This window comes from Dermatophagoides farinae, chromosome 9 (genome assembly GCF_024713945.1).
Source record: "Dermatophagoides farinae isolate YC_2012a chromosome 9, ASM2471394v1, whole genome shotgun sequence".
Classification (NCBI taxonomy): Eukaryota; Metazoa; Arthropoda; class Arachnida; order Sarcoptiformes; family Pyroglyphidae; genus Dermatophagoides; species Dermatophagoides farinae.
In genome coordinates, this window is record NC_134685.1 from 199,774 (window position 1) to 224,571 (window position 24,798).

A 24,798-nucleotide genomic window follows, 5' to 3' on the forward strand; every position below is an offset into this window, starting at 1 on the left:
TGACCATGAATGGCCCATCATTGCAAAATAGGATGGCAATAAACATTCGATTTTTTTCGATTCAAATTTGTTGAAATTAGTCATTTTTTGAAATTAAAAAATTTTTATTGATTCAAACATATTTGATTATTTTAATTTACGAACCTTGTGTGTATTCGTAAATCAAATGGACGCAAATGCAATCGGACAAACGGTCTATTCCAAACAATGGCTCATTCAAGGTCTAATGAAAATGATCAAGGCAAGTGTCTCCAACATTGATGAATTTTTTTCACTTATTTTGATCGATTGTTCGTATTTGATGTGTTTGTGACATGTTTCCAGAAAAGTTTTCCCATTTTTTCCTTCCAACAAATGATGATGATAATTTCATAATTAATGATTTGATTGTTTTTTTTTAGTTTGTACAGAATGAATCGAATACGACCAGCAACCACAATAATGATGATGGTGATAATGATGAGCCATCATCAATGACCATGAGTGATAATGTTACATTGATTGATGTTGAAGATCAATTATGTCTAATGTGGGATATATCATCTGAAACGGATGTACAACAATGTCTTTATGAATTGAATGCTGATGAAATTTTCATCGATACAGTAATGCGGACAGAAAATCGACGATTAGCCGAAATATCCATTGGTATCCTTGGTAATCTTAGTCATAATGATCGAATAAGTGAACGAATCGCAACGAATGAATCATTCTGGTTAGTTACAAAGCAGTAATGTTGTATCGCAACTAATGAATTTAATTCTCTCATAATCACAGTTCGTTTGCGTTATCCATGTTTACAGCTGCAGATATACCATTCCTGATACAATTGATTCGTTTTCTTCATATAAACGTACATAAAAAACCAGAAAAATGGTTGTCATTAATTCATGAACAAAGAAAATTTTTCATCTACCAAATCGAATATCTAATGGCCAATTGTTTGAATGTTGAGTTACTGCGATTATTATTGCAATATTTGAACGATGTATTATACCGTGATGAAGAACTGGCCTCTCAAGTTCTATTCACTGACGATGATGATTCAAATTTCATCACTGCATTATGTCAAGCTTGTCAGCAGATTTTGACAGAAATCGATGATCAGGATAACGATGAAGAAGCTATTGATACCAATCGTGATGTTCAATTTTTCCATAATTTTTGGTTTATACTTGAAATGGTTACTCGTGGTATCAATATTGATGGCCACCACCGATTACCAGATTGTGGAAATATTAGTGAATTATTCATACGATTCGCTACTGGACAATCATTCATCGATTTTGAATCATCCAACAGTATCAATTCATTTTCAGCTGCTTGTGCTTGTTTGATTCGATTTATTCAACAAAGTGATGATGTAAAAAACCCCAAAAACATTTCAACCATATTTCAACAGACAATGACTATTGATCGATTAAAATTGACATTCAATAAGTCGTTGGCGCTATTATCGGATCAACAATTGCCAATTCATCAAGATGATGATGGCTTGATATTACGAAATCTTCATGCTAATATTGATCATCTTTATAGATATTTATTTTCATCATAACAGCAATGTTAATCTGTTACTGTTATGAAAACAAACAGACGAACGTAAGTTACGAAAAGAAATTCAATTCAAAAAAACAATGAATTAATTTTTTTGTGAATATTTTTTCTCTGTTTTTTTCATGTCATAAAAACAGAAAAGCAAAAAGAATGAATTATTTACGTTGAAAATCAATACGTCAAATATTTGGCCAATTAAATTTTTTGCAAATATTGGCCCAATATTTATAAATATTGACTCTTGTTTTTTTTTGCAACCAAGTTTCATCGTTACGTAAACAATTTTTTACGGTTCAACTTGTAATTGATGAATTCTTTGAACTTGGAATCAAAGAAAATCTCTTAATTTATAATTTATTTGTTGAAAAAATTTGAATTTCTCAACAATCGACTCAACAACAAAATCCTCATATACTATGATCACGTATTGTATGTATGGATTTTTCTACTACGTCATATTCCCAATAACAACAATATTCATAAAACTAATTGCCATTGTGTGTGTGTGTTGTTGTTGTTCGTGCATAATGTTAATAATGATGATCTTGTCGACAAACATAACAGGATGGTGAATCTTACAGGACGATGCTAGATGCATATTTCTTCATCGAATATATGATGGCCATGTACAAAACACACACACACACAACATGGTCGTCCTCATCAACCAAAATTATTCAAGCTGTCAATAATGATAAGAAAAAAAATTAATCAATTCATTCATTTTCACATCATTGTCGTTTTTTTTGTTTCGACCATTGTGAATTACATAATCATCATTATAATATGGATGCTCTAATGATATAGAGACGAGGAAGAGAAAAATTTTTCTGATAAATTCATAATAGTATCGATTATCGATACCCTTCTCAACTATAGTCTGATTTCAACAATTTCATTTTCTTTCCTCATTGATTCTAAAAACAATCTGTTGTAAATTGAAGCAATTGATAATCGATTATGGCCATTGTTCAACAATGAAAAAAAAGAAGAAATCGATTGAGATCAAAATGATCGATCATCATCATTATTATCATCAAGATCATGATGACCATCAACAAAAAAAATACACATGGCCATTGTAGAATTTAATATTTTTTCGTCTAAAAATTTGTAGTTTTTGTTATCTAGAAAATGAAAGACGAAAAATGTTTTCTCTTTTTTTCACGAAACGATAATCATGGATACGAGAAAAAGGGAGAAACTCTCTCCCTCTCATAATGTGTGTGTGTTCATCATTGTGAATCGAATCAAAGCTACAGCTAAAAATGAGAGAAATAATGATAATAATGGTGTATTGTTGTTTTTTTTAAAAAAAAGCAATGATGATGATACGTTTTCTTTATTGATCAAAGAAAAAAACATCCAGACATCATGACAGATAAAAGACATAGTTACTTATGGAGGAAGAAAGAAAGAAAATAAAATGTGAAATTTTCATTCAAAATGACAACGGTGAAAAAAATTTGACGACACTTGAGATTGATTGATTCATTCGTAAGTATCAATCGGATGAATTCGAAACATTTTATTGTTTTCAAATCTTCAACGTTTGATGATTCACATTCATCTATGATCTATTATAAATCATCGATTGGTGATTTATTATCGATAATAATGAAAATCAATCGATCCTATGGCATTAACCTTTTTTTTGTTATCTAAATCATGATACGAATCATGCTTTCATATATATAATATTTATTGTTCATGAAACGATTATCGATTTTTTCTGGTTTCTTATCATCCGATGGCCAAAATGTGTATGTTGTCTATCATCGATATTTAAAGCTTCGTCTGTTATTTTTTTCAAGTGAAAGAATAATTTTGCCTTTCATCAACATCATCATCATTAAGTTTTACATGACGAATTTTTTAAAAATTCTAAAATTTCCTACTTTTAAATCGAAAATTGCCCATTTATAATCACCGTTAATCATAATTATCATAATCATCAAATTAACCTATCGATTAATAACTGTGTGTCTCTTCATGTGTATATGTGTGTGAAAATAATTAATTTAATTAAGAGGAAAAAAACGATCAACAACGTTGAAATAATAATCGATTGCCCGTGAACTTTGAAAGAAGAAGAAATCAACGAATCTGTAAAAAAAACTATCGATGAAATCAATGTTGGTTTTATGTGTGTGTGTGTGCATAGTGGCAACATTTCCGGACAAAGGTAAGTATGCAGGCCCATTTTTCGATTCATATGAAAGAAGAGTGATTTTACTTTTTTTTGAGAAAATAAGAGGAATTTGACCTTTGAGGAAATAGTTTTTGATGATTGCCAATTTTCACCACCTTCACTTTAAAAAGATAGGATTTTGAATCATATAATCAATGTATCAATCATTTTGATATTGTAAAATTTGACAATCATCACTGACAGGTAGACACGATTTTATCAATAGAAAATTGATGATGATGATGATTCATTTATTTTTGCCCTTTATGTTGACCATTAATATTTTGATATTTTTAGTGATGATAATTGATATATTTCAAATGTTTAAAAAGCACAATGTAAATATTATTTTGTGGTGGCGTGGTTTTTTCTTTGTTTTCCTTGAAACATTAGCAACAAAAAATGACCATTGAGGAAAACAACGTGATTTTTTTGTTTGATGATAACATTTTCGGTTGACCGATTCGATCCGAATCGAAATGTGTCTATTTGATTTCAAAATCTTTAATGATAAGATTCGCTTTGTTTTTAATGTGCATATTTTTATTTTTATTTTATCTATATCATCATAGTTCACATATATAAACACTAGATGATTAGAAATGACACAGAAAAATCTAACCAGAAATAAATCGGTCAAGAAGAAAAAACAAAAAAATGCCTCTCTTGGTGATGATAAAATTCTTATTATCACCATCACTGTGTGTGTGTGTGTGAATAAACACTTTGATGTTATCATCGATAATTTTAGCAAAATAAACGATACCAAATATACTTTCAATCATCGTGTGAATGATTGAATTAGGCCCCACGGATCTTGTCGTGGTGCCTGTGTGTTTTTTTTCCATTCTCTATGTTATTATTATTTCAACAACAATCGATCAACAGCGATTTGATTGATCTATCGATCATTGTAGATTTTTTTTATTTGTTAAGAAATGTTAATTTTTCTTCATTGGTAAAAACACTGAAACAATTGATCCTTGGATCCGATCCTTGATCGGATCAAGCTAATTATGGATCCTCCGTATATAAATAAGTGTTTGTGTGTGTGTGTGTTGTGTCTGTCTGTATTTTTGTGCGTATTTCGGCAATCGCTTGCAATAATTTTTTGTAAAATAGGTCGCCATCGAATTCATATCATAGAAAATCAATTAGTTTAAGGTCACTGATTTGTGAAAAATATATGGAGAATGTATGAATGTTTCAAATGTATGAATCGATGAATGATCTGTATTTACCATTGATTCATAATTGACTCGGGTTCAACATTCTTTCATAAGCTCATTTCATTTCCTATCTAATATTTGTGCTTTTCATTCACAAAAAAATGAAGATTCATTCGATTCAAGTTTTCAATGAGTATTCAAAATTTGATTTTTTTCAAGTTTTGAATGGGAAAAACCCTTTATTAAAAGATTATTCTATCAAGATTAAGATTCTTTTGGAAATACATTCTTGTACTTACCTATGACATATATAATTGAACCATTTATATAACCATGATGATGAATTTTGCCAAGTTTTGCGTAATCCCTTTTTCTTTCTCTTTTGATGCCGATACTTTTTTTTGATTTTAATCGTTCATCTCATCTTTTATATGAAGCAGGCATAAAATTAGCAAATGAAATGTCCAGTCCATTTCATAGATTTACTCTCTGTGTGTATGTGTTTGTGTGTTACATTCTCATCATTTTCTTACTGATTTAAACATTGACAAAAAAAAACAAAAACTACTTTACTTTTTTTTATTTATTCGTTTGAAGGCCATGGGTCGCCGCTAGCTCGAAAAAAGGTTCCAATCTAATCATCCATTCCAATTTCTCTTGTTGTTTTGAATCACTATATAGTTTAAGTGTTTGTTAGTGTGAAATTATTGAAAAATTCAGAAAAAAAGGAAAGAAAAAATATCTGATCATTTTTAGTAACTAAACACTAACCATGGCCACAACTACGTGTTTTTGCCGTTTTTATCCATTGCACTTTATTTTGCATGAATGTAAACAACACAAACACACACACACACTTACGTTATGTGATGCACGTTTCGAAATATTATTTTCTCTTCTCTTTTCAACGTAACGAACAAACAATGATTTCATTTGTTTGTCGGCCCTTTATTTATAAATATTATGCTGATGATTTTTAGCCACAACTGATCATGGTCATCATCATCCTTATGATCATCGTATCTGTATGATGATCATGTCAATGTTCACGTAACATATCATATCCCATCGATTGGATTGTCATCACCACTTTTACCTCTATGTGTATCTGTGTCTGTGGTGTTTTTCTTCAAAACGTTTGAACTTAACGTTGTTGTTTCTTTCTATTTTTTGACTTTTCGTTCCAATATTGTTGCTCCAATACAATTGAATCAACAAAAACGCAGCTCTTTTTTTCCTCTAAGGTCTGATGATGTGGTTTGAAATGATTTGAGAAAAGTGTTGCTAAATTTGTTCTCCGTATTCAATTAACTAATATTTTTTTTTTATAATCCCTTTTCTCTCTTTTGTTTTTTTTTCTTGGGTAAAACATAGATTTTTTCAATTCTCGATTTGAATTCAATCCTCTTTCATTCGTGTGTGTGTGGTGATTGATTGATTGATTGATTGATTTGGATATATCAACTAACATATCAAAACATGGCAATTAATATAAACAATCAACAAAGTAACCATATTGATAATCATGATAATTTCAATGGTAATGGATCAGATATGGATCAAGGTTATTGTCATCAACAACACCATCACCGTGTTTCATCATCACCGTTAACAATAAGAAAAAAGCTCATGACACAATCAACTCATGAAATACCGACGACGACAACGAAAACAACAATAACAACAACAACTTCCGAAAATTTTCTTGCCAAAATCGATAGATCAATATCATCATCAATTATTATGGTCGAAAATGATGATGATGATATTGTTGGTGATCCTAAACGTAATCCTATACTACCATCCACATCATCTGTATTACAAGTCGATGATAATGAACAACAATCACAACAGCAGCATACAATCACAAATCTAATCATAGATCAGAATAATAATAAAAGATCAGATTCAAAAATTGAACAGCAACAACAACAGCTGCAGATTACAATCGATGATCACCAGCCAGTCAACAACAATAGTTCAAATGGTCAATATCAAATGATTGCATTGAATGATGGTAAACATATCGATAATGATGCCGATAATAATTTAAACAATGATGATGATGGTGATGATGATAAATTGGGAAAAGCAACAAACAATGTAAATAAGAAACGATTTACATTGACCATATTCGGTTATCGACCCGAACAGATAAAATGGACAAATGTTTTATGGTTATTATTCACACATTCATTATTAGTTATTGGTTATGTTTATGTATCATTGTATCCTGTCAAATTTTTCACTGTACCATGGATTGCATTGTTGGGTGTAGCTGGTGGTTTTGGTGTATCAATCGGTGCACATCGTTTATTCGCACATCGATCATTCAAAGCACGATGGTTATTACGATTCGGTCTTGTACTCGTGGAAACATTATCAATGAATGGTGGTTGTTATAGCTATGCTCGTGATCATCGTTGTCATCATAAATTTGTCGATACAAATGGTGATCCAAAAAATGCAAAACGTGGTTTCTTTTTCGCACATATTGGCTGGTGGATGTTGAAAAAACATCCCGATGTAATTCGAATGGGCCGTAAATTGAATCATAAAGATTTGGATGATGAACCATTAATCGTATGGCAGAAAAAGCTATATTTTCCATTATTCCTATTGGTCAGTGTTGTTGGTCCAACACTCATACCGATCTATCTATGGAACGAAGATATAGTGATCTCATTCTTCATGTCGGCCGTACTACGTACCGTCGTCGTCGTCCATCATTTATTCACCGTAAATTCGATTGCCCATATATTTGGGCTACGACCTTATAATCGAGATATTGGTCCGACTGAATCAAAGATCACCATGTATTTATCGTTAGGTGAAGGTTCACACAATTATCATCACACATTTCCATATGATTATGCAAATTGTGAGAAAAAATGGTGGGAAGTATTCAATCCATCCACATTGTTTGTCGACATGTGTTCCATGATTGGATTGGCGTATGATCTGAAAAAACCATCTGATCGTGTTATTAAAGGCGTCGTTTCACGTGTCGGAGATCCACGTTTTTATGAGAAAAAATTAACCGTTCAAAAACCGATGCGCAAACGGATAATGCATGGTGCTACTGATTGGCTAATCGGTACTGTTGTAGCCGGTTGGGCTATTTATCCACCTATTCTATTCAAAATTATTACTGGCCGGCCAGTTATCGTCTTCTAATCAAAAAAAAGAATCAACTTTAAATCTGCAACTAAAAACTACAAATTACAGATTACATCATTTTTTTCATACAGCTTATAATTAATAATTATAGTCCTCTTTTGTCTGGATGTCAAGTCACTACAACACACACACACACAAACAAATACGTACACACCCTCCTGGTCTTGTCTCGCATACACACCTCATTCATTCCATGATTTTTATTTTTTAGAAATTTTCCAATTTTTTTCCGCTTTGTTTCATATTTTAATGATAATGATAATTTAGATTGGTTGTGTAATTTTTTCCTCTTTGTTCTGTCGTGATTTTCTCTGCTTTTTTTACTTTCGTAAATTTGTAAATGACAATAGTGAATATGATTATATGGAATGTGGAATAAAAAATGATTTGATTTGATTTTGATTTGATTTTTTTCCAGCAGAAATAAATCAAAATTGTCCTTTTTAATACACTCGATAGATGGCGATAAAAGTTATCTGCAATGTTTATGTTTTGGTTATCCAATACTGGATGGCAGCACCGTTTTCCGAATGATTATTATAAATATGTAATCATTAATTAATCGAATGATCTTTGAATCATCATCCATGAAACATATCGACTTTTGTTGATAGATATATTTGTTTTTTTAGTATAAATAAATAGAAACATTCGTCTGGTTTTTAAATTTTTTTTATTTCATTTTTATTCCAAGTTTTTTTCTTGAAATAATCATCAAAATAATGTCTTCGAATGATTGTGATTATCAACAATTTAAAGCCATATTTGTTGGCAAATGTATCGTTAATGATCCTATGGCTAAAACGTCGGTCAAAATGGCAACACGTAGTATCGTGAAACATATGTTCAACAACAACAGTCAAAGTCGTCGTCGTAGTCTATCGAAATTCGGAACCAATTCAATGGATTCTTTGGAGGTTATTATCAACGTATATTCCGATCGAGTATTGGTACGAAATCGTTCTTTAATCATGATGATGGAAGATTCTGAGCGAATCGATGACCAATTATTTGAATGGAATAGCAAAACTATATCCAGTTGTTTTGTACTGCGTGAAGATAAACGTATCATCTCGGTCGTTGCATTTAATCCTGAAAATTTACAAATGGAAGCTTATGTATTCTACATGGCTGATCGATTTATAGTTGCTCAATTAATGAACATTCTCTATAAAATGTTGGTTGAAAATTTCACCACGATTAATGGTGGTCATGATGCTAATGAAGATTCAAATTCAAGTACCGATTCATTGTGTGATAATCATCAAAAACCAATCAAACTATTAATGACAATGGTGGATGGACGACAAAAAAATATTCCAAACAATCATCATTCCTCCAGTGATGATATACAATTGATAAATCTTTGAATGGGTCGCTACCACCACCACCGCATCAAACATATGAAAGTTTTTAAAAGTTTTTGTTAAAACAAGTTGTATTTTATTGCTTTTAAAATCCAAATAACTAAAAAAAGAAAATTTTCAATTTTCAATTTGATTATCACTTGTTCCAACCAGCACGGTTATTAAAGGTTCAACTATCATTCGAATCCATCGAAAGATCCAAAGGTTCCTCTAGATTGAAATTTTGCGTGCTTGGAACGAAATTCAAAGTGAGAGAAAGAAAAACAAGTTTTATCATCATCCGAGAAAGTCAAAATCGGGCAAAAAGAAAATGGTGAAAAAAAATCCAGTAACAGGTTTTTTTCTGGAGAACTTTATGTTTCGAGGTGAAATTTCGAGTTGATCGATTCATCATCATGAACCTTATCATCCCGATTTCACTTTCATTATGATCATGATACACTTCCTGAACGTTGTCGTTGTCGTTGTTGTTGTTGTTGTTGTTGTTGTTGTTGACTTCAAAACGATCAAGAAAACAAAACAAAAAAGAGAAAAGAGGAAGAAATAAAAAAGTGCTAGTGACCGCGTGAGCGTGTGGAAGTAATCAGGTTCAAAATAAAAAAAAAAACGTTTTGCTTATTGTTGATGATGATGATCAAGATTTAAAATCGACAACAACAACAACAACGAAAAAAAAAATTTTTTGAAAACTCTTTCAGTCACTGCAGTGTTTGTGTGTGTGTGTGTCTTTTAAATGAAATGTAATCGATTTTTTTTTCGTCAAAAAGAAAAGTCTATTTGTCTGTCACATTGTCATTTCAATTCATAATCCTTCAATCTAGCATCATCAGCCAAACAAACAAACCAATATAAATGATGGAAGCCAAAATTGTTATATCAACAAACATGCTTATGGATAAAACTGTGGTCCAAGGATTCAATGAAATCGTCGAAAATGAATTCAACAACAACAACAACATTAATGAAGTGATTGTTACTGTTGAGAAAAATGTCTATAAAAAAATATACCATCAATTAGGTCGATTAAAATGGTCCAACATAATCATTCTGGTTGCGATGCATACATTATCGTTGGTTGGTTTCATTCATATCATCGCACATGATGTTAAATTGTATACATTCATTTTTTCATCCATTCTGGGGCTTGCATCTGGTCTAGGTATGGCCGTTGGTGGACATCGACTTTGGGCACATCGAAGTTTTAAAGCCACGGCTACGTTACGATTAATATTGGCCATATTGCAAGTAATGACGATGAATGGCAGTGCATTCAGTTATGCCCGAGATCATCGTACACATCATAAATATTCAGATACAGATCAAGATCCAAAAAATCCATCACGTGGTCTATTCTATTCACATATTGGTTGGTGGATGGTGCGAAAATCGGACCGTGTTAAACAGGCTGGTTCAAAATTGAATTTTGATGATTTAAAAGCTGATCGAATCTGTTGGTTACAACATCGTTTTTACATGCCATTATTTGTCGTGTTTGGTGTGATGATACCAACATTGATCCCATATTATGCATGGAATGAAACCATTTTAACATCATTTTATTTATGTGCCATTCTACGTACAACAGTTGTTTTACATCATCTATTCATGGTCAATTCAATTGCACATTTTTTCGGTCATCGTCCATATGATTTTCGTATTCGTCCAACAGAAAATCGTTTAGTCATCTACCTGAGTCTTGGAGAAGGTAATCATAACTATCATCACACATTTCCATATGATTATTCTTCAAGTGAAAAAGCAGCATGGGAATTTTTCAATCCATCTACAATGATTATTGATTTTTTCTGGTTATTTGGCATGGCATATGATTTGAAAAAAGCATCACGTCAAGTTATTGATGGCACTGTCAACCGAAAAGGTGTGCCAACATATTTTGATCCACCAAAAAGTTTATGTTTCCGTATTGTTAATGGTATATTCGATTGGATTATCGGACTGATTTTCGCATTATGGCCATTGATTCCCAATGATTGGATTCAAATTAATTTTGAATAAATCTGTGTTTATTTTCTAAACAATCACTAGATGGCGCGCGTATAAAATATTGCTCCATCTACCTTGTGATTTTGTTTTGTTTTTTTTTCTAAATAATTTCATTTCATTTCATTTCATTATTATTTGTTGTTGACCATTAATTTTAATCATCTACATTATTTGATTTTGACAAAATAAAAAAATTGCATCTATTTTAATCATTGAAAGTTTACAAAAATCATCGATTCTGTCCAGCACAGCAGCAAAATCTACGAAGGTGAGTTCTAGTCAACTTAGTAGCGTGGCCAAAGTGGACTAAAAACTCACCCTCTAATTCTAATAATCCATTCTTTTCTATTCTTTATAGTCAGCGGGATCGATCCATTTGTATCGTTTCAGTTTTTTTGTCGTTGTGCTTGATTGGTTATGTGAGCGCTGATAAAACACACTACAGGTACAATGTTCACCTGTACACATGATTTGAATTCGGTTTTTGGAACATTTTAAATTTACTTTTCTTTTTTTTCCCATTTAGAATAATGCCACGTTCAACTTATTCGACTAGTCTAAAAGCCATGAAGGCTAGAATAATGAGAATATATGGAGCACAAGAAAAAAAAGAAAAGCGTTTAGCAGCCACCGGAGAAAATGCTCGTAAAAAACAAAAAGAAAAAATAATACCGAAAAGTTTAGAACAAACTCAATCTGTTGAGAAGAAATCCCAATCTGATACCGTAATCAACGATAACAATAACGATAATGAAAACAATCATCAATGTCCATCTGATTCGATGTATCCAGAAGCTGTTGTTACTAAAAATAAGCAAAGAAGTTGTACACCGGCACAAAGGGAACGGAATTTAGCATACGCCAGAGAATACGCTCGTAAAAAACGAGAAGAAAAAAAAAGGCAACGATTAGAACATAATCAACGATTTGGCCTCGATAAGAAATCCAGGAAAATACAAAGTAAATCTGTTGCTGTGGTCAACGATAACGAATTTCCAATAAATATTGGTAAATTACTTGAAATGACTATTACAAAAGCAAAAACGAAACAAAATGAAAATAGCCAATTACTTTTATCCAAAGTTGATTCAATTGAAAAACGATTAATGGATCGTATAGTTGGTATTGAGAAACAATTGGCTACATATACAAGACACATTGATTCATTGAATGAAAGCCTTATTGAACATCAACAACAACAACTCAAATCATCAACATCGAAAAATAGAAGCTGATGGAAATTGTCAGTTGTATTATGTAATGCAAAATAAAATTTTTTACAATTTTTCAATTTTTTGGTTTGTATCAAACCAGCTGTATTATTAAACACATCACAGGGCGCATGCTCCATAAGATTTTTTTGGTTGTAGCAAACCTCAAAACGATAGCTGTATTTTTTTCTGGTATCACATTGATTGTGGTGTGTATGTCAAAGATTTTGGTTGCTCATCTTTGGTTGTTTTGCCTATAGGGATATTTCGCAGTTCTCACTCAAAACTGGGTTTTTAATGGTGTCTGTACTTCATTCGAAGACATCTGGTTCTCATTCATTCATTCATCTTTTTTGTCTAGCCGTCTGATTTTCAAAATATCGTTATTGTGTGTCACACACAAACACACACACACACACACATTTCTCAACAATGTCATACGTCCGGTCATTGATTATTGTTCTACTGTTATTTTGAATGTCAAGCTTCTACTACTTCATTGTCATTGTTCATTGTTTAGCCATTTAAATTACTTCAACCAACCAACCAAAAAAAAAAAACTTTACCGAATTAATCCAAAAATATGGAACTCAAGGTAAATGATGTTTTGATTGATAATTTATTTGGTTTCAAATTTCATTTCAAAACGAGTAGGTTTGGTGTGATGGAATACAGCGTATTGTTTGTGGTGCAACCGAATCAACAACATGTCAAGATGTTGTATTTGCATTAGCACATGCAACTGGACAAACTGGACGTTTTATATTGATTGAAAAATGGAAAAATAATGAACGTGTATTAGCACCAAGTGATCATCCAATTTTATCATTATCAAAATGGGGTGAATATTCAAATGATGTTATTTTTGTATTGAAAAAATCGGGTGATTTATCCTCCAATACCTCAACTTCAACCACTAATAACCAAAATAGACAAGCAACGCCGAAATTATCAAAAAAATCTGAATCTGACTTATTACAAAAACGTAAACGATCATTAAATATGGAAAATATCGATAATCATCATCAACAAATGACAAAATCAATGTCAACATTGAATAATCAAATGAGGAATCAATCACCACAACAATTATTTCAGAATGTAATCAATAATAACAACAAGAATCAAGAATCATCGATATCTAGTCATCAAAATATTGAATATTTATCATTGACAAGAGATGTACGGAATACTATTCATCATCATCAACGTCGTCCATCATATCATCATAATCAAATGGTGGTGGAATCATTATATGGAACTTTAGGTAGAACAAAAAATCGTCCAAAGCAACCACCACCATATCAGGAAGCGATTGCTAAAAGTTCCTTAATGAATGGTATCATGTTCCAGCAACAACAGAATGGTCATCATTCTGATGCAAACACTTGCACTACTAATGAATCGTTGAATTCTAGTCATCAAATGAAACAACAACAACAATCTTTACCAATTAGTTTGGTTAGTATCCATAATCGGAAAATTCATCAGAATCCAAGTGAACAGAATCGATTTGATGAAAATATGGATCAACAACAATTAGATGAAGTGGACTTGGTGAAACAAAAATGGATGGAACAAGAATTAATCATCCAGAGATTAGAATCTGAACAACAATTGGAACAGGAATTAGAACAGGTAATAAGAGATGGCCATAATTATCAAGCTGAAATGCGTGAAATTAAAATGAAACTGGCTGATTGTGAAAATGAAGTTGGCCGTCGTCGTGATGAAATCTATAAACTCATGTCAAAAATTGATAATAAATTTAACACTAGACAAAATTCTGATGAATTCGATTCGACAACCGAAAATCAACAACATTCAACGATGATTGAACGATTAAAGATTTGCATACAGGAAAAAGAGGATAAGATACATAATCAGGTTTGTAGTGTGTTCTCTGTTGTTGTCATTTATAATCGCAATTTATCGCCGTTATTTAGGAAACAGATTTACAAGTTATGAACGATTCATTGGAACATTTTGATCAAACATTACTAACCAAAAATCAAATTGTTAATGAATTAATTGAACGTATTAAAGAGGCAAATGTTGAAGGTCTTGAGTTGCAACAAAATGTTACTACAACCACCGCCGCCAATTTACCACCATCAGCCACCGTTAGCCAAATTGATGGTGATACGATTGCCGATGAACAACAACAACAACGAATCTTGATGGCCGGATTTATCAACGATAAACGTCATGATAATAATCAAACGATAAAACTATCATCATCATCGATGACAACAAATCGAAAAATTCCTGTATCATTACATGAATTGGGTAATACGGTGCCGACAAAACGTAATCCAGACGGTATTTGGGTGTAAAACAAAATATATACCTCCTCAATTTTTTTTGTTTTTTTGAGAAATTTTTTTTTCAAACTCACCACATAATAGTCACACACACACAAAGTTTTTATTTTCCACCGCAGATGAGATGAAATCAATCGATTATTTTTTTTTTAAATTTTCTCTGAGAAAAGTCAAATATTCACATGTCAATTTTTTTCTTAGTCAATGCCATTGATTGATTGATCGATTTTTTGTAAATTTTTTTTTCGTTTTTTGAAATAAATAAAAAAATCCATTTGCTTTTTATTTTGCCAAACCAGAGTTTATTTTTCGCTCGTTTGTTCATTTCATTTGGCATTTGCAATTAATCAATCAACCAATCAGCCAACCAATCATCATCATCATCATGATGTCGTTTGTTCATCGTTGGTTATGTGTAATGATTTTAATGATCATTGTGGTTGCCATTAATTATATGGTAGAATCAGCATTACCATTTTCCAATGAGGATGATGAAAAAAATCCTGATTCATTAATGATGATGAATGCTACAGAAATGGATGTGGCCGATGTTGATCGTGATATTGTATGTGTGTGGGCCTCGAGGAAATAATTTGATTTTTTCTCTCTTTCACCGATTTATTCAGTTTCAAATAATCCTATCACGTGGATTCCAATATCAACAGCATTTTGTTACTACCGAAGATGGTTATATTCTTCAATTGATTCGCATCGTAAATCCATTCATTAATGATCGACGACAACGAAATGATAATTTAAAACCGATCGTATTATTTCATGGATTTCAATGTACTGGATCATTTTGGCTGATTACTATGGCTGGTAGATTAATGAATGATGGTAATTATTATGAATTTGATGCTGAAGAAGATGGTCATCGACAACATTTTAACGATACGGAAGCTGTTGGCGTGGGCAATACGATTGGGTTTGTTTTGGCTAGTCGTGGTTTTGATGTTTGGGTCGTTAATTATCGTGGCAGTATTTATTCGAATAATCACATTAAATTTAATACAAAAAGTAAGGTTATTGATAAATCAATAATTTTTCATTTTAAATGATGATGATGATTCTTCGTAGGTCGAGCTTATTGGTCATTCTCGATAGATGAAATGGCACTGATCGATTTACCGGCCATTATTGATTATGTTACTGAGAAAACAAATCATACATCGATCGGGTATATAGGACACTCGCAAGGTACCGTATTGCCTACCTTTTGATTGTAGCCTATCTCTAATTGCCGTTTAGGTAATTTTATAATGTTGGCATTATTATCCACAAGGCCCGAATATTCCCGACGAATTCGTCCATATATTGCATTGTCGCCGGTATTCTATACGGATCAATTGAAAACACCATTACGATTTTATGGACCACTAAAAGAAGTGCTAAGGTAATTTGAAAATTCAATTTGATGATCAAATGATTGAATTCGAATAATCTGAAACAATAGATCACATCCAACACGTGTACCATTTGGCATGGAAATACGAAAAACATATACAGAAATCTGTATGAATCCGAATACGCAAAATTTCTGTTATAATGTTTATCATTATTTTCTTGGTGGTCATCGTCATAATCTTAATATGGTAAGAGTGGTTAATTTTACCAATGATTTTCTAATCGAATTTCATCAGCGACGAATGAATGTCTATTTGGCTAACGTTCCAATGGGTTCGTCATCATGGAATGTGGCACATTTTTTCCAAATGTTTGAACATGGCCAACCCAGTCGTTTTGATTATGGCGCATTGATTAATCTAAGAAAATATGGCAGTTTAACACCACCGATTTATGATGCAGGACGTATCAATTCGACGGATATGGCATTCATATATCTAGCGAATGATTATTTCAACAGTTTGACCAATGTAGATAAATTAAAAAGTAAACTTAAAGGTAATATATTTGATGGTCGTCGAGTTATTGCCGATTTCACGTTTTTCCCCTGTTTTATTTGTAGTAAACTTAATCGATGATTATCTTGTGCCTGATCAATCATGGGGACATATGGATCTTGTGTGGAGCAAATATTCCGGTCGTTTAGTCAATCAACGAATTCTAGACATTCTTGCTCGCTATGATTGAGTGAATCATCAAATGATCGTTTTTTTACTGTGATAATTTGATCTGTGATCTTCAAGTTTTTTTTGTGGCACCTTTTAAACAATAAATTAATTGATGATTCGAAACCAAAAAACATCAAATGAAAATAGCTCCGCCTAACAAAACAAAGTTCATTGACACCCTGTTTTCACGTTTTTGAACCGCACAAATATTTTCGAACAAATTCTTGTGAGTCCCATTCATTATAGTGGTGTTTTACAGTTGTTTTTGTTTGGTTCTGAAATAGTTATTCGAATCTAAATTATCGGGGTAGAATATTATCCAGAGCAATATTGGCAACAACAAAATGATTGCATGCATGTGATGATTTTTTTTTCTTGTAAGACAGATTTTTCGACACTTGATTCTGTTTGCTTTTTACATATTTCACAACAACAGAATCATCATCAATGTTGATGTTGTTGTTATTGTTCATCAGCCAACTTCACATCCAAGTGTGTCTTCGTCATCATACAATTAATTTACTGTGGCTGACCTCGATTATCGGCAATGATTTAGATTCTCCAGTGTTTGGCAGTTTGTTTTGTTCTGTTTTTCTCAAATTTCCTAAACAACCTGAATAAACGAAACAATGTTATGGTATTGTGGTTTCGATGCATTTCTTCAATTTCGCCATAAACCTGAACAAGGTGTTTATCTACATTCATTAGGTGATCTCATTTTGGATGATCATGATAAAATAATCAACGCATTCATCGGATGGTGTTCCCTGTTTCTACAAACCGCACAAGGACAGATCGTATTCCTTGGTTATTCAAAACAAAAACGTCAAAATGGCATGATTGTCTGCACAAAAGTACCGAAGTATATTATACAAATTGAATGTGGTTCAAAAGAAACATTCCTGATCACATTAGATTCGAAAATCTACAAATGGTAAAGTGATGATTAATCCCTTTGATTGATTGAATAATGCATTTTCTAATTTTTTTCAGGTCTGGATTCAATTTCGAAAAAACACCACCCGAATTGATTGATTTTACGAATAACGATAATGTTGATGCACAAGATGATGTAAATCCAGTCAACAATCATCATCATGATGTAAATGTTGAACAACTTTGTATTGGTGCTGAATATTCGTGTTTATTGACCGATGAACATCGAGTATTTTTATTCAATTCAAATGAATTACGATTGATCAAACCAATTAGTCGTGAAAATGACAAAATTATTGCAATCAGTGCCGGACAGGAACATATCCTACTGTTATCCGACAATGGTATCGTTTCAAGTTATGGTAATGGCAGCCGTGGTCAACTTGGACATGGAACCATCGCCAATGTTGTCGATGATCAAGCCGAAATCGTGGAAGCATTGGAAGGAATTCCATGCAGGGCTATCACAGCTGGTGGTTGGCATTCTATGGCTTTATCGGAAATTGGTGATGTCTATGTTTGGGGTTGGAATGAAAGTGGTCAATTAGGTTTTGGTCGTGACGTGATTAAAATTGAAGCTACACCTAAATTATTGGAAATATCGGAAGATGATCATTTTGTTTCAATCGCAGCTGGCTCCAGACATTCAATGGCCGTTTCAGAAAATGGTATCTTATTCGGTTGGGGTTGGAATAAATACGGGCAGCTTGGAATCGATTCCACCGCAATTGAATTTGCCGATACACCTAATGTCATACCATTCGATCATAAAGTATCGAATGTTTATTGTAAATTCTGGTCTAGTCTAATTGAAACGGAAAATGATGATTCGGAACCACAATCGAATGAATCGCCCATCACCAATAATAATGAGGAATGAGAAGAAAAAAAAATATCGTTTGATTTTTTAAAATTACCCACAAAAACCAAAAAGAAGAAACACACAAGAATTTGTATCATAAAATTTAATTTCAATTCAATTAAAAAATTTTTGGATCAATTAATCGTACAATAATTTGTTTTTTAAAATTCGATGTTAATGCCGATGGTTTTACCGTCAGTTCCACTTGTACTGGATCAAATTGTCGAATACGAACATTGGATGGTTTATGAATTACGAAGCCATTATCTTTATCCACTTGCCAATCATTCATCGATTGATCACCATCACCGAACATATAGACAACTTCAAACGATAAATGCATAATGAATATGACCAATGCATTGTTTTTTATCGTAAAAACATGGCCTTTTTCATGGCAACATTTTTCCCTGGAATTTCTAACGTAAAGATATGAATGTAATTCATTTGATGAACGACTTGCACGCCTGGCATTCATATTACGCATATTAATATGATCACAAATATCAGTGATTTTTCGTTTACAAAGAAATTCTGGTGGTTGTTGTTCAAAATCGATTGCATGACTCAACAAACGATGTACAAGTACATCAGCATAACGTCGAATTGGCGAAGTGAAATGAGTGTAAATTTCCGATGCTAAACCATAATGGAAAAATGTCAAATTTGGATCCGAACCAAGTGAACCGCTACAAAAATATAACGCCTGACTCATACATCTTGTCGTTATCATTCGAAAAAGAAGATTTAAATGTTCATTCGACGGATCATGGATTGAATTCAGACTTGCGGATAAACTTTTTCCATCACTAACATTAATATCGAATCCACGATTTCGAGCTGCAACAATCAATTCTTCGAAATTTGATTGTGCCGGTTTTGGATGCCGACGTAGTACGGCAAGTTCGGGAAATATTTCATAAATTTTTTCAGCTACAGAAATATTTGCCAACAACATAAATTCTTCAATCATTGAATTTGTTTCCAGGGCTTGTTTTTCCAGTATCACTAATTCATTTTCAGCCGTCTCTGATTCAACCTCCACGAATCGTATTTCATTCGCACTAGCCAATACAAGGGCTCCTTTTTCAATACGTTTTGCTCGTAAAATTTTAGCCAAACTATTCAATCGTCGTAAACTTTGAGCAATTTCTCCTTGATCTTCAGGATCATCAATACGTGTTTGTGCTTCTGCATATGTTAATGATGCACGTGATTGTATGATGGATTTTGAAAATTTAGTTTGATAAATTTCTCCGGTTTTTGAATTGATTTTCCAAACGCAACTGAACGATAATCGTTCACGGCCACAAATTAATGAACAAAGATTTGAACTAAGTAATCCGGGAACCATATCGATACGACGATCGGCCAGGTAAACGGTGGTACCACGTTCAGCGGCCTCACGATCAATAGCCGAACCAGGTCGAATGAAATGTGTAACATCAGCAATATGTACACCAACTTCTAGTTGATTATTGCCCAAATCTTTACAATGTAATGCATCATCAATATCAGTACAACCAGGTGGATCCACCGATACAACACATTCCTGACGAAAATCTGATCGATTAGACAAATCATCAATTCTAGGTTGCCATTTATCACCTTCCACAGGTAAACAATTCAATACTTGTGCTGAGAATTCCATGTGTGGTATAAGATGTTCTAATAGCAAAACATTAGTTTCAGTTTCTTTATCACCTGATTCACCAATTACGCGGCTATAATGACCTCGTGGATAACGTGAATCTCGTGGCCAACAATCGATTCGTACCAGGATTTTTTTGCCACAAATTTGTTGATATTGTCTTGTTTCAATCCGTATGAATGGAATACGTTTATCAACTGGCACGAAAAGAAAATTCGACGAAGTTGACGTCAGGATTTTCGGTTCGCGTATAACACCGCAAAAACTACGCCAATTCCGACGGATAATGGCTACAATACGGCCAAATGGTTTCGGTTTCATTGTTGTTTTTTGATCATTTTTTTCTTCTAGTTGCTGTGGTGGTTTGACAATCATCGATTCATCTTCGCCATCATCGTCGCCAATTAATTCTTCATCCAAAATTGTGTCATGAATCTTTGATTTCCATTCCGAACGTGGTAGAATCTCTATGGCAACAATATCTTCATTGATTGCTCGATTAATATTCGCACGACCTTCAATATGGACATTCATTTCTTCACCATCACACATTACGGTAACGGTTCCTTCAAGAAAATTATAACGATTTGAATGATAACATCCTTTGTGTAATTGTCCAGATTTAATCTTAGGTAATACTTGATGCAAAGGGAGATGTTCATCATAAAGAAAATCATTTTTCTGTGTTTTATTTCCACCATCTTCATTCTGCTGTACATTGGCCGATAATTTATCCATTAGATTGATTGGATTGTGAAAATTTTGCACATAATCCGCAATGGAATGAATACGAAAATGACATTCATCTGATGATTTGACATTTTCATTATCAATCGAATCAATCAGATAGATGATATGAATAGTGGTGAAATGTTTTTGTAGCCATTCGCATGCTTCACGACATAGATTTTCACGATATTCATCAATTGTTTCATTCGAATTTCGACATCTATTTTTTAACAAACAAAACAAAAAATCAATTTTTATTCATTAAATTTGATCAATCAATGAACAAGATTCACCTGAATGTTTGACGAAAAAATTCATTATCAAATAGATAAAATCTTCGTGAAGAGATCAGTTCTTTCAGTTTTGAATACACGTTTATATTGGATTTAATTCGTTTCCAAATCGTTTGCAAAATAATCACATCATTACCAAATGTTGGGTCAGCAATGACATCGATTTGATTCGTTACGGTGTTGAAATCCGGAACAATATAATGTGCTTGTTTTGGATAAAGTTTATTCAATGACAGACGAGCATTATCCACGAGATATCCTGATGATGGCGCAAATTGTTCATCGTTATCCAATTTAAATTTTTTACATTGCGTGCATGATTCACGACCACAATGAATATCATCACGCAGATAACATTCTCGCACTACTTTTACGATTGAACCTTTTTTTGTTTTACGATATGATGAAAACATTAAACTCATGGTTGACGATAATCGGGTAATTCGATTTTGAATCCTCGTAAACGAAATAAAATGATCACGTGGTCAGACACATGCATGTGTGTATCCAATTCTTGTCAATATAGTCGTCTTACACTTTTTCGCGGCTTTTGATTTTCATCTTGACGTAAATAAAACGTTATTGATTCAATTATCATCCATCCATTGATTCAAAAATTGAAAACATCATGGATATTAAACAATTGGATCCACAAACAATACGACGAATAAGTTCTGGTCAGGTGATTGCATCAATGTCATCGGCTTTGAAAGAATTGATTGAAAATGCATTGGATGCATCGGCCACATCGATCGTTATACGATTCATTGAACAGGGAAAAGATTCGATTGAAGTTATCGACAACGGTTGTGGTATTGATGCTGATAATTTTGATTTATTGTGTCGCCGTAATTGTACATCGAAACTGTTGGAATTTGATCAACTAAACAATGTTTGTACTTATGGATTTCGAGGCCAAGCATTGAATTCTTTGTGCAATTTATGTGAATTACAAATTCTTACACGACATTCAAATCAACAAATTGGCACTATGATTCGATTTGATACAAATGGTGAAATTATTGGCCGTGAAAATTGTGCTCGTAAAATCGGTACGACAGTAACATTGGCGAATCTATTCAAACCACTTCCAGTACGGCGGAAAGAATTATGTCAAAATCTGCGTCGATCATTCGATCGAACATTGGCAATGATTTATCAATATTGTGTCGGAATTATCGGGTTTCGATTATCGTGTTGGCATCATCGTAGTGGTTCATATGAAATTATCTTCAATAATAATGGTCAATCAATTCAATCGAATATTGTGTCGATATTCAATTATAAACAATTTTTAAATCTAATGCCATTTATTGTGGATGAAGATGCCATTGAATCCGGTCAAAATCAAGTACAGATCAGTGGCTATATATCAAAGCCAGATAAAGGTTGTGGTCGTTCCGTTCAGGATCGACAATATTTTTATATTAATAATCGTCCATGTGATCTGCCACAACTATCACGACAAATCAATCAAATGTATCGACAATATAATCGTAACCAATATCCATTTGTTGTTTTGCGAATTGATACCGATTCTCAGCTGCTAGATCTAAATTGTACACCAGATAAGCGTACGATTTTACTTGCAAATCAACAATATCTTACTCGTTTAATTGAGAGATCCTTGATACGAATGTTTAATCGTGATACAAATGAAGTGCTGATGATGAACCAAACACAAACACAGATTCGTTCATTTTTATCTACTGATCCTTCGACTGCCAAATGTTCAACACCAATCAAACCAAACAACCATAATGATGGTCAGGAATTGTCAGCTATAAGTCAAATTCCACCAATTAAAAAACCCGAATTGATTCTAATTCCAGAACCGCCATCTCAAACGGCAACAGAATTTAAACATCCATTTTTTGAATCATTAAAAATTACTTCATCACCAATCGTGGACATACCATCAATCAAACAGCCAAAAATTAAATCCAATGTTCGAATGAATAGTCCATCCAAAACGGCGGATATTCAACACGAACGAAAAAAAAGAAAACAGGAATCCACAACCACCAATGATACGAAAATCGTCATTATCAATGAAGTAGAAGAAGATGAATCATCACGAAATGAGATTATAGTCGATGTAACAATCGATAGTATCTGCAATGGTTATCGTCGTGGTGGAAAAATTTCCAATCAAAAACAACATTGTTCCACCGAAAATCAAGGTGGAACAAGGGTTAGAATTGCTAAAGAATTATTCGGAAAAGCTCGTATCGTTGGGCAATATAATCTTGGTTTTATCGTCGTTCGTTACGATGATAACTTATTTGTATTAGATCAACATGCATTGGATGAACGGTTCAATTATGAAAAATTATTGTCAAATCCACCAATTACTAGACAAAGAATGGTTGTAGCAAAATCACTAAAATTATCAACGACCAGTGAAATGTTATTATTGGATAATATGGAAATTTTCCAACAATTTGGTTTCGATTTCCTCGTCGATTATGATCGTCCAATTGGTCATCGTGTTCAAATGACACAGATACCTATGGCTAATCGATGGACGGCAAATGAATCGGATGTTGAAGAATTGATCGCCACTTTATTCGATACACCTTCTTTGGTGGTAGTAAACAACACCACTATGGAATCAAATTATTCTCGATTCATGTTTCGTGGTCTGAAACGTGAAATTGCATCCAAAGCATGTAGATCAAGCATTATGATTGGTGATTTTCTAACCCGTTTACAGATGAAAATGCTTATAGCGAAAATGATCGATGTACGTAATCCGTGGCATTGTGCACATAATCGACCAACAATACGACATTTAATTTCTATTTCAAATTTTCCACCTTTGTGAATAACATTTATCTGTGAAAACAACAAAAAGTTTAAATTTTTTTTTAATTCATAAAACGAACCCAATTTCACGATTTTTTTATTTTTATTTGAGCGCCTGCGTTCACTTGGAAGCGCAGACGCCCAAAGACCAAAATACTAACCAACCATTCTCATTCATTGAATTCTTTGGCCGTCGTCGTTGTCGTCGTCGTATAAATGAAACACATTGATCCATGATGGAATTTAGTCTGGCGCCAGTATTCATTCCAGTAATGAGTGTGGGTTGTTGTTGCTTCAAAAATAACTTTGTCGTTTTGTTTTGTTATTTTTCTTCTTATAGGGTGGTGATTGGTTATGGTGGATATTCGAATGTTTCAAAACAACAATTCCCCCTATCATTTCATCATTTGATATTTTCGGTTTAATAATGAAAAAAAGTTC

General features: G+C 32.9%; 7 protein-coding genes and 1 pseudogene across 11 annotated transcripts; 7 read left to right on the forward strand and 1 right to left on the reverse strand.

The window, feature by feature from the left end:
* Window positions 1-19: 19 nt before the first annotated feature.
* Window positions 20-8,493, forward strand: LOC124497404 (delta(9)-fatty-acid desaturase fat-6-like). Of its 5 annotated transcripts, XM_047061056.2 has the most exons (4): window positions 20-241; window positions 402-715; window positions 778-1,602; window positions 1,695-3,004. In XM_047061056.2, exons 1-3 carry the CDS (start codon window positions 167-169, stop codon window positions 1,556-1,558), a joined length of 1,170 nt encoding a protein of 389 aa, XP_046917012.2. In that variant the 5' UTR covers window positions 20-166; the 3' UTR covers window positions 1,559-1,602; window positions 1,695-3,004. The 5 variants fall into 5 exon arrangements, with proteins under 5 accessions (XP_046917012.2, XP_075590113.1, XP_075590116.1 ...); XM_075733998.1 differs by lacking the exons at window positions 20-241; window positions 402-715 and adding an exon at window positions 6,292-8,493 and having other exon boundaries at window positions 1,063-1,602; window positions 1,695-3,742; XM_075734000.1 differs by lacking the exons at window positions 20-241; window positions 402-715; window positions 778-1,602; window positions 1,695-3,004 and adding exons at window positions 4,612-4,706; window positions 5,898-6,161; window positions 6,292-8,493.
* Window positions 8,494-8,709: 216 nt separating this feature from the next.
* LOC124497409 (uncharacterized) lies at window positions 8,710-9,592 on the forward strand. The gene has a single exon (XM_047061060.2). It carries the CDS (start codon window positions 8,820-8,822, stop codon window positions 9,465-9,467), a length of 648 nt encoding a protein of 215 aa, XP_046917016.2. The 5' UTR covers window positions 8,710-8,819; the 3' UTR covers window positions 9,468-9,592.
* A 566-nt stretch (window positions 9,593-10,158) lies between these two features.
* Window positions 10,159-12,778, forward strand: LOC142597792 (stearoyl-CoA desaturase 5 pseudogene; annotated as a pseudogene).
* Window positions 12,779-12,878: 100 nt separating this feature from the next.
* On the forward strand, window positions 12,879-15,298 carry LOC124497457 (uncharacterized). Its single transcript, XM_047061114.2, has 3 exons — window positions 12,879-13,274; window positions 13,334-14,566; window positions 14,626-15,298. Exons 1-3 carry the CDS (start codon window positions 13,263-13,265, stop codon window positions 15,013-15,015), a joined length of 1,635 nt encoding a protein of 544 aa, XP_046917070.2. The 5' UTR covers window positions 12,879-13,262; the 3' UTR covers window positions 15,016-15,298.
* Window positions 15,299-17,209, forward strand: LOC124497458 (lipase member J). Its single transcript, XM_047061115.2, has 7 exons — window positions 15,299-15,568; window positions 15,630-16,023; window positions 16,084-16,203; window positions 16,255-16,399; window positions 16,460-16,598; window positions 16,647-16,908; window positions 16,973-17,209. Exons 1-7 carry the CDS (start codon window positions 15,389-15,391, stop codon window positions 17,095-17,097), a joined length of 1,365 nt encoding a protein of 454 aa, XP_046917071.2. The 5' UTR covers window positions 15,299-15,388; the 3' UTR covers window positions 17,098-17,209.
* Window positions 17,210-17,293: 84 nt separating this feature from the next.
* LOC124497459 (E3 ISG15--protein ligase HERC5) lies at window positions 17,294-19,015 on the forward strand. Its single transcript, XM_047061116.2, has 2 exons — window positions 17,294-18,012; window positions 18,072-19,015. Exons 1-2 carry the CDS (start codon window positions 17,708-17,710, stop codon window positions 18,892-18,894), a joined length of 1,128 nt encoding a protein of 375 aa, XP_046917072.2. The 5' UTR covers window positions 17,294-17,707; the 3' UTR covers window positions 18,895-19,015.
* Dis3 (exosome complex exonuclease RRP44-like protein Dis3) lies at window positions 18,965-22,058 on the reverse strand. Its single transcript, XM_047061111.2, has 2 exons — window positions 21,550-22,058; window positions 18,965-21,476 (listed from the first exon to the last, which is right to left on the reverse strand). Exons 1-2 carry the CDS (start codon window positions 21,969-21,971, stop codon window positions 18,995-18,997), a joined length of 2,904 nt encoding a protein of 967 aa, XP_046917067.1. The 5' UTR covers window positions 21,972-22,058; the 3' UTR covers window positions 18,965-18,994.
* A 119-nt stretch (window positions 22,059-22,177) lies between these two features.
* Window positions 22,178-24,436, forward strand: Pms2 (mismatch repair endonuclease PMS2). The gene has a single exon (XM_047061113.2). The coding sequence runs from the start codon at window positions 22,178-22,180 to the stop codon at window positions 24,374-24,376; it is 2,199 nt and encodes a 732-aa protein (XP_046917069.2). The 3' UTR covers window positions 24,377-24,436.
* Window positions 24,437-24,798: the final 362 nt, after the last annotated feature.

Excerpts from the sequence above, each read along its gene's own strand:
- LOC124497404 (XM_075733998.1), top strand. The coding sequence starts at position 6,397 with ATGGCAATTAATATAAACAATCAACAAAGTAACCATATTGATAATCAT.
- LOC124497409 (XM_047061060.2), top strand. The coding sequence starts at position 8,820 with ATGTCTTCGAATGATTGTGATTATCAACAATTTAAAGCCATATTTGTT.
- LOC124497457 (XM_047061114.2), top strand. Across the intron at positions 14,567-14,625 it reads AGGATAAGATACATAATCAG|GAAACAGATTTACAAGTTAT; the intron begins GTTTGTAGTGTG and ends GCCGTTATTTAG.
- LOC124497458 (XM_047061115.2), top strand. The coding sequence starts at position 15,389 with ATGATGTCGTTTGTTCATCGTTGGTTATGTGTAATGATTTTAATGATC. Across the intron at positions 16,204-16,254 it reads GTATATAGGACACTCGCAAG|GTAATTTTATAATGTTGGCA; the intron begins GTACCGTATTGC and ends ATTGCCGTTTAG. Across the intron at positions 16,599-16,646 it reads ATCGTCATAATCTTAATATG|CGACGAATGAATGTCTATTT; the intron begins GTAAGAGTGGTT and ends GAATTTCATCAG.
- LOC124497459 (XM_047061116.2), top strand. The coding sequence starts at position 17,708 with ATGTTATGGTATTGTGGTTTCGATGCATTTCTTCAATTTCGCCATAAA. Across the intron at positions 18,013-18,071 it reads GATTCGAAAATCTACAAATG|GTCTGGATTCAATTTCGAAA; the intron begins GTAAAGTGATGA and ends AATTTTTTTCAG.
- Dis3 (XM_047061111.2), bottom strand. The coding sequence starts at position 21,971 with ATGAGTTTAATGTTTTCATCATATCGTAAAACAAAAAAAGGTTCAATC. Across the intron at positions 21,477-21,549 it reads TTTTTTCGTCAAACATTCAG|ATGTCGAAATTCGAATGAAA; the intron begins GTGAATCTTGTT and ends GTTAAAAAATAG.
- Pms2 (XM_047061113.2), top strand. The coding sequence starts at position 22,178 with ATGGATATTAAACAATTGGATCCACAAACAATACGACGAATAAGTTCT.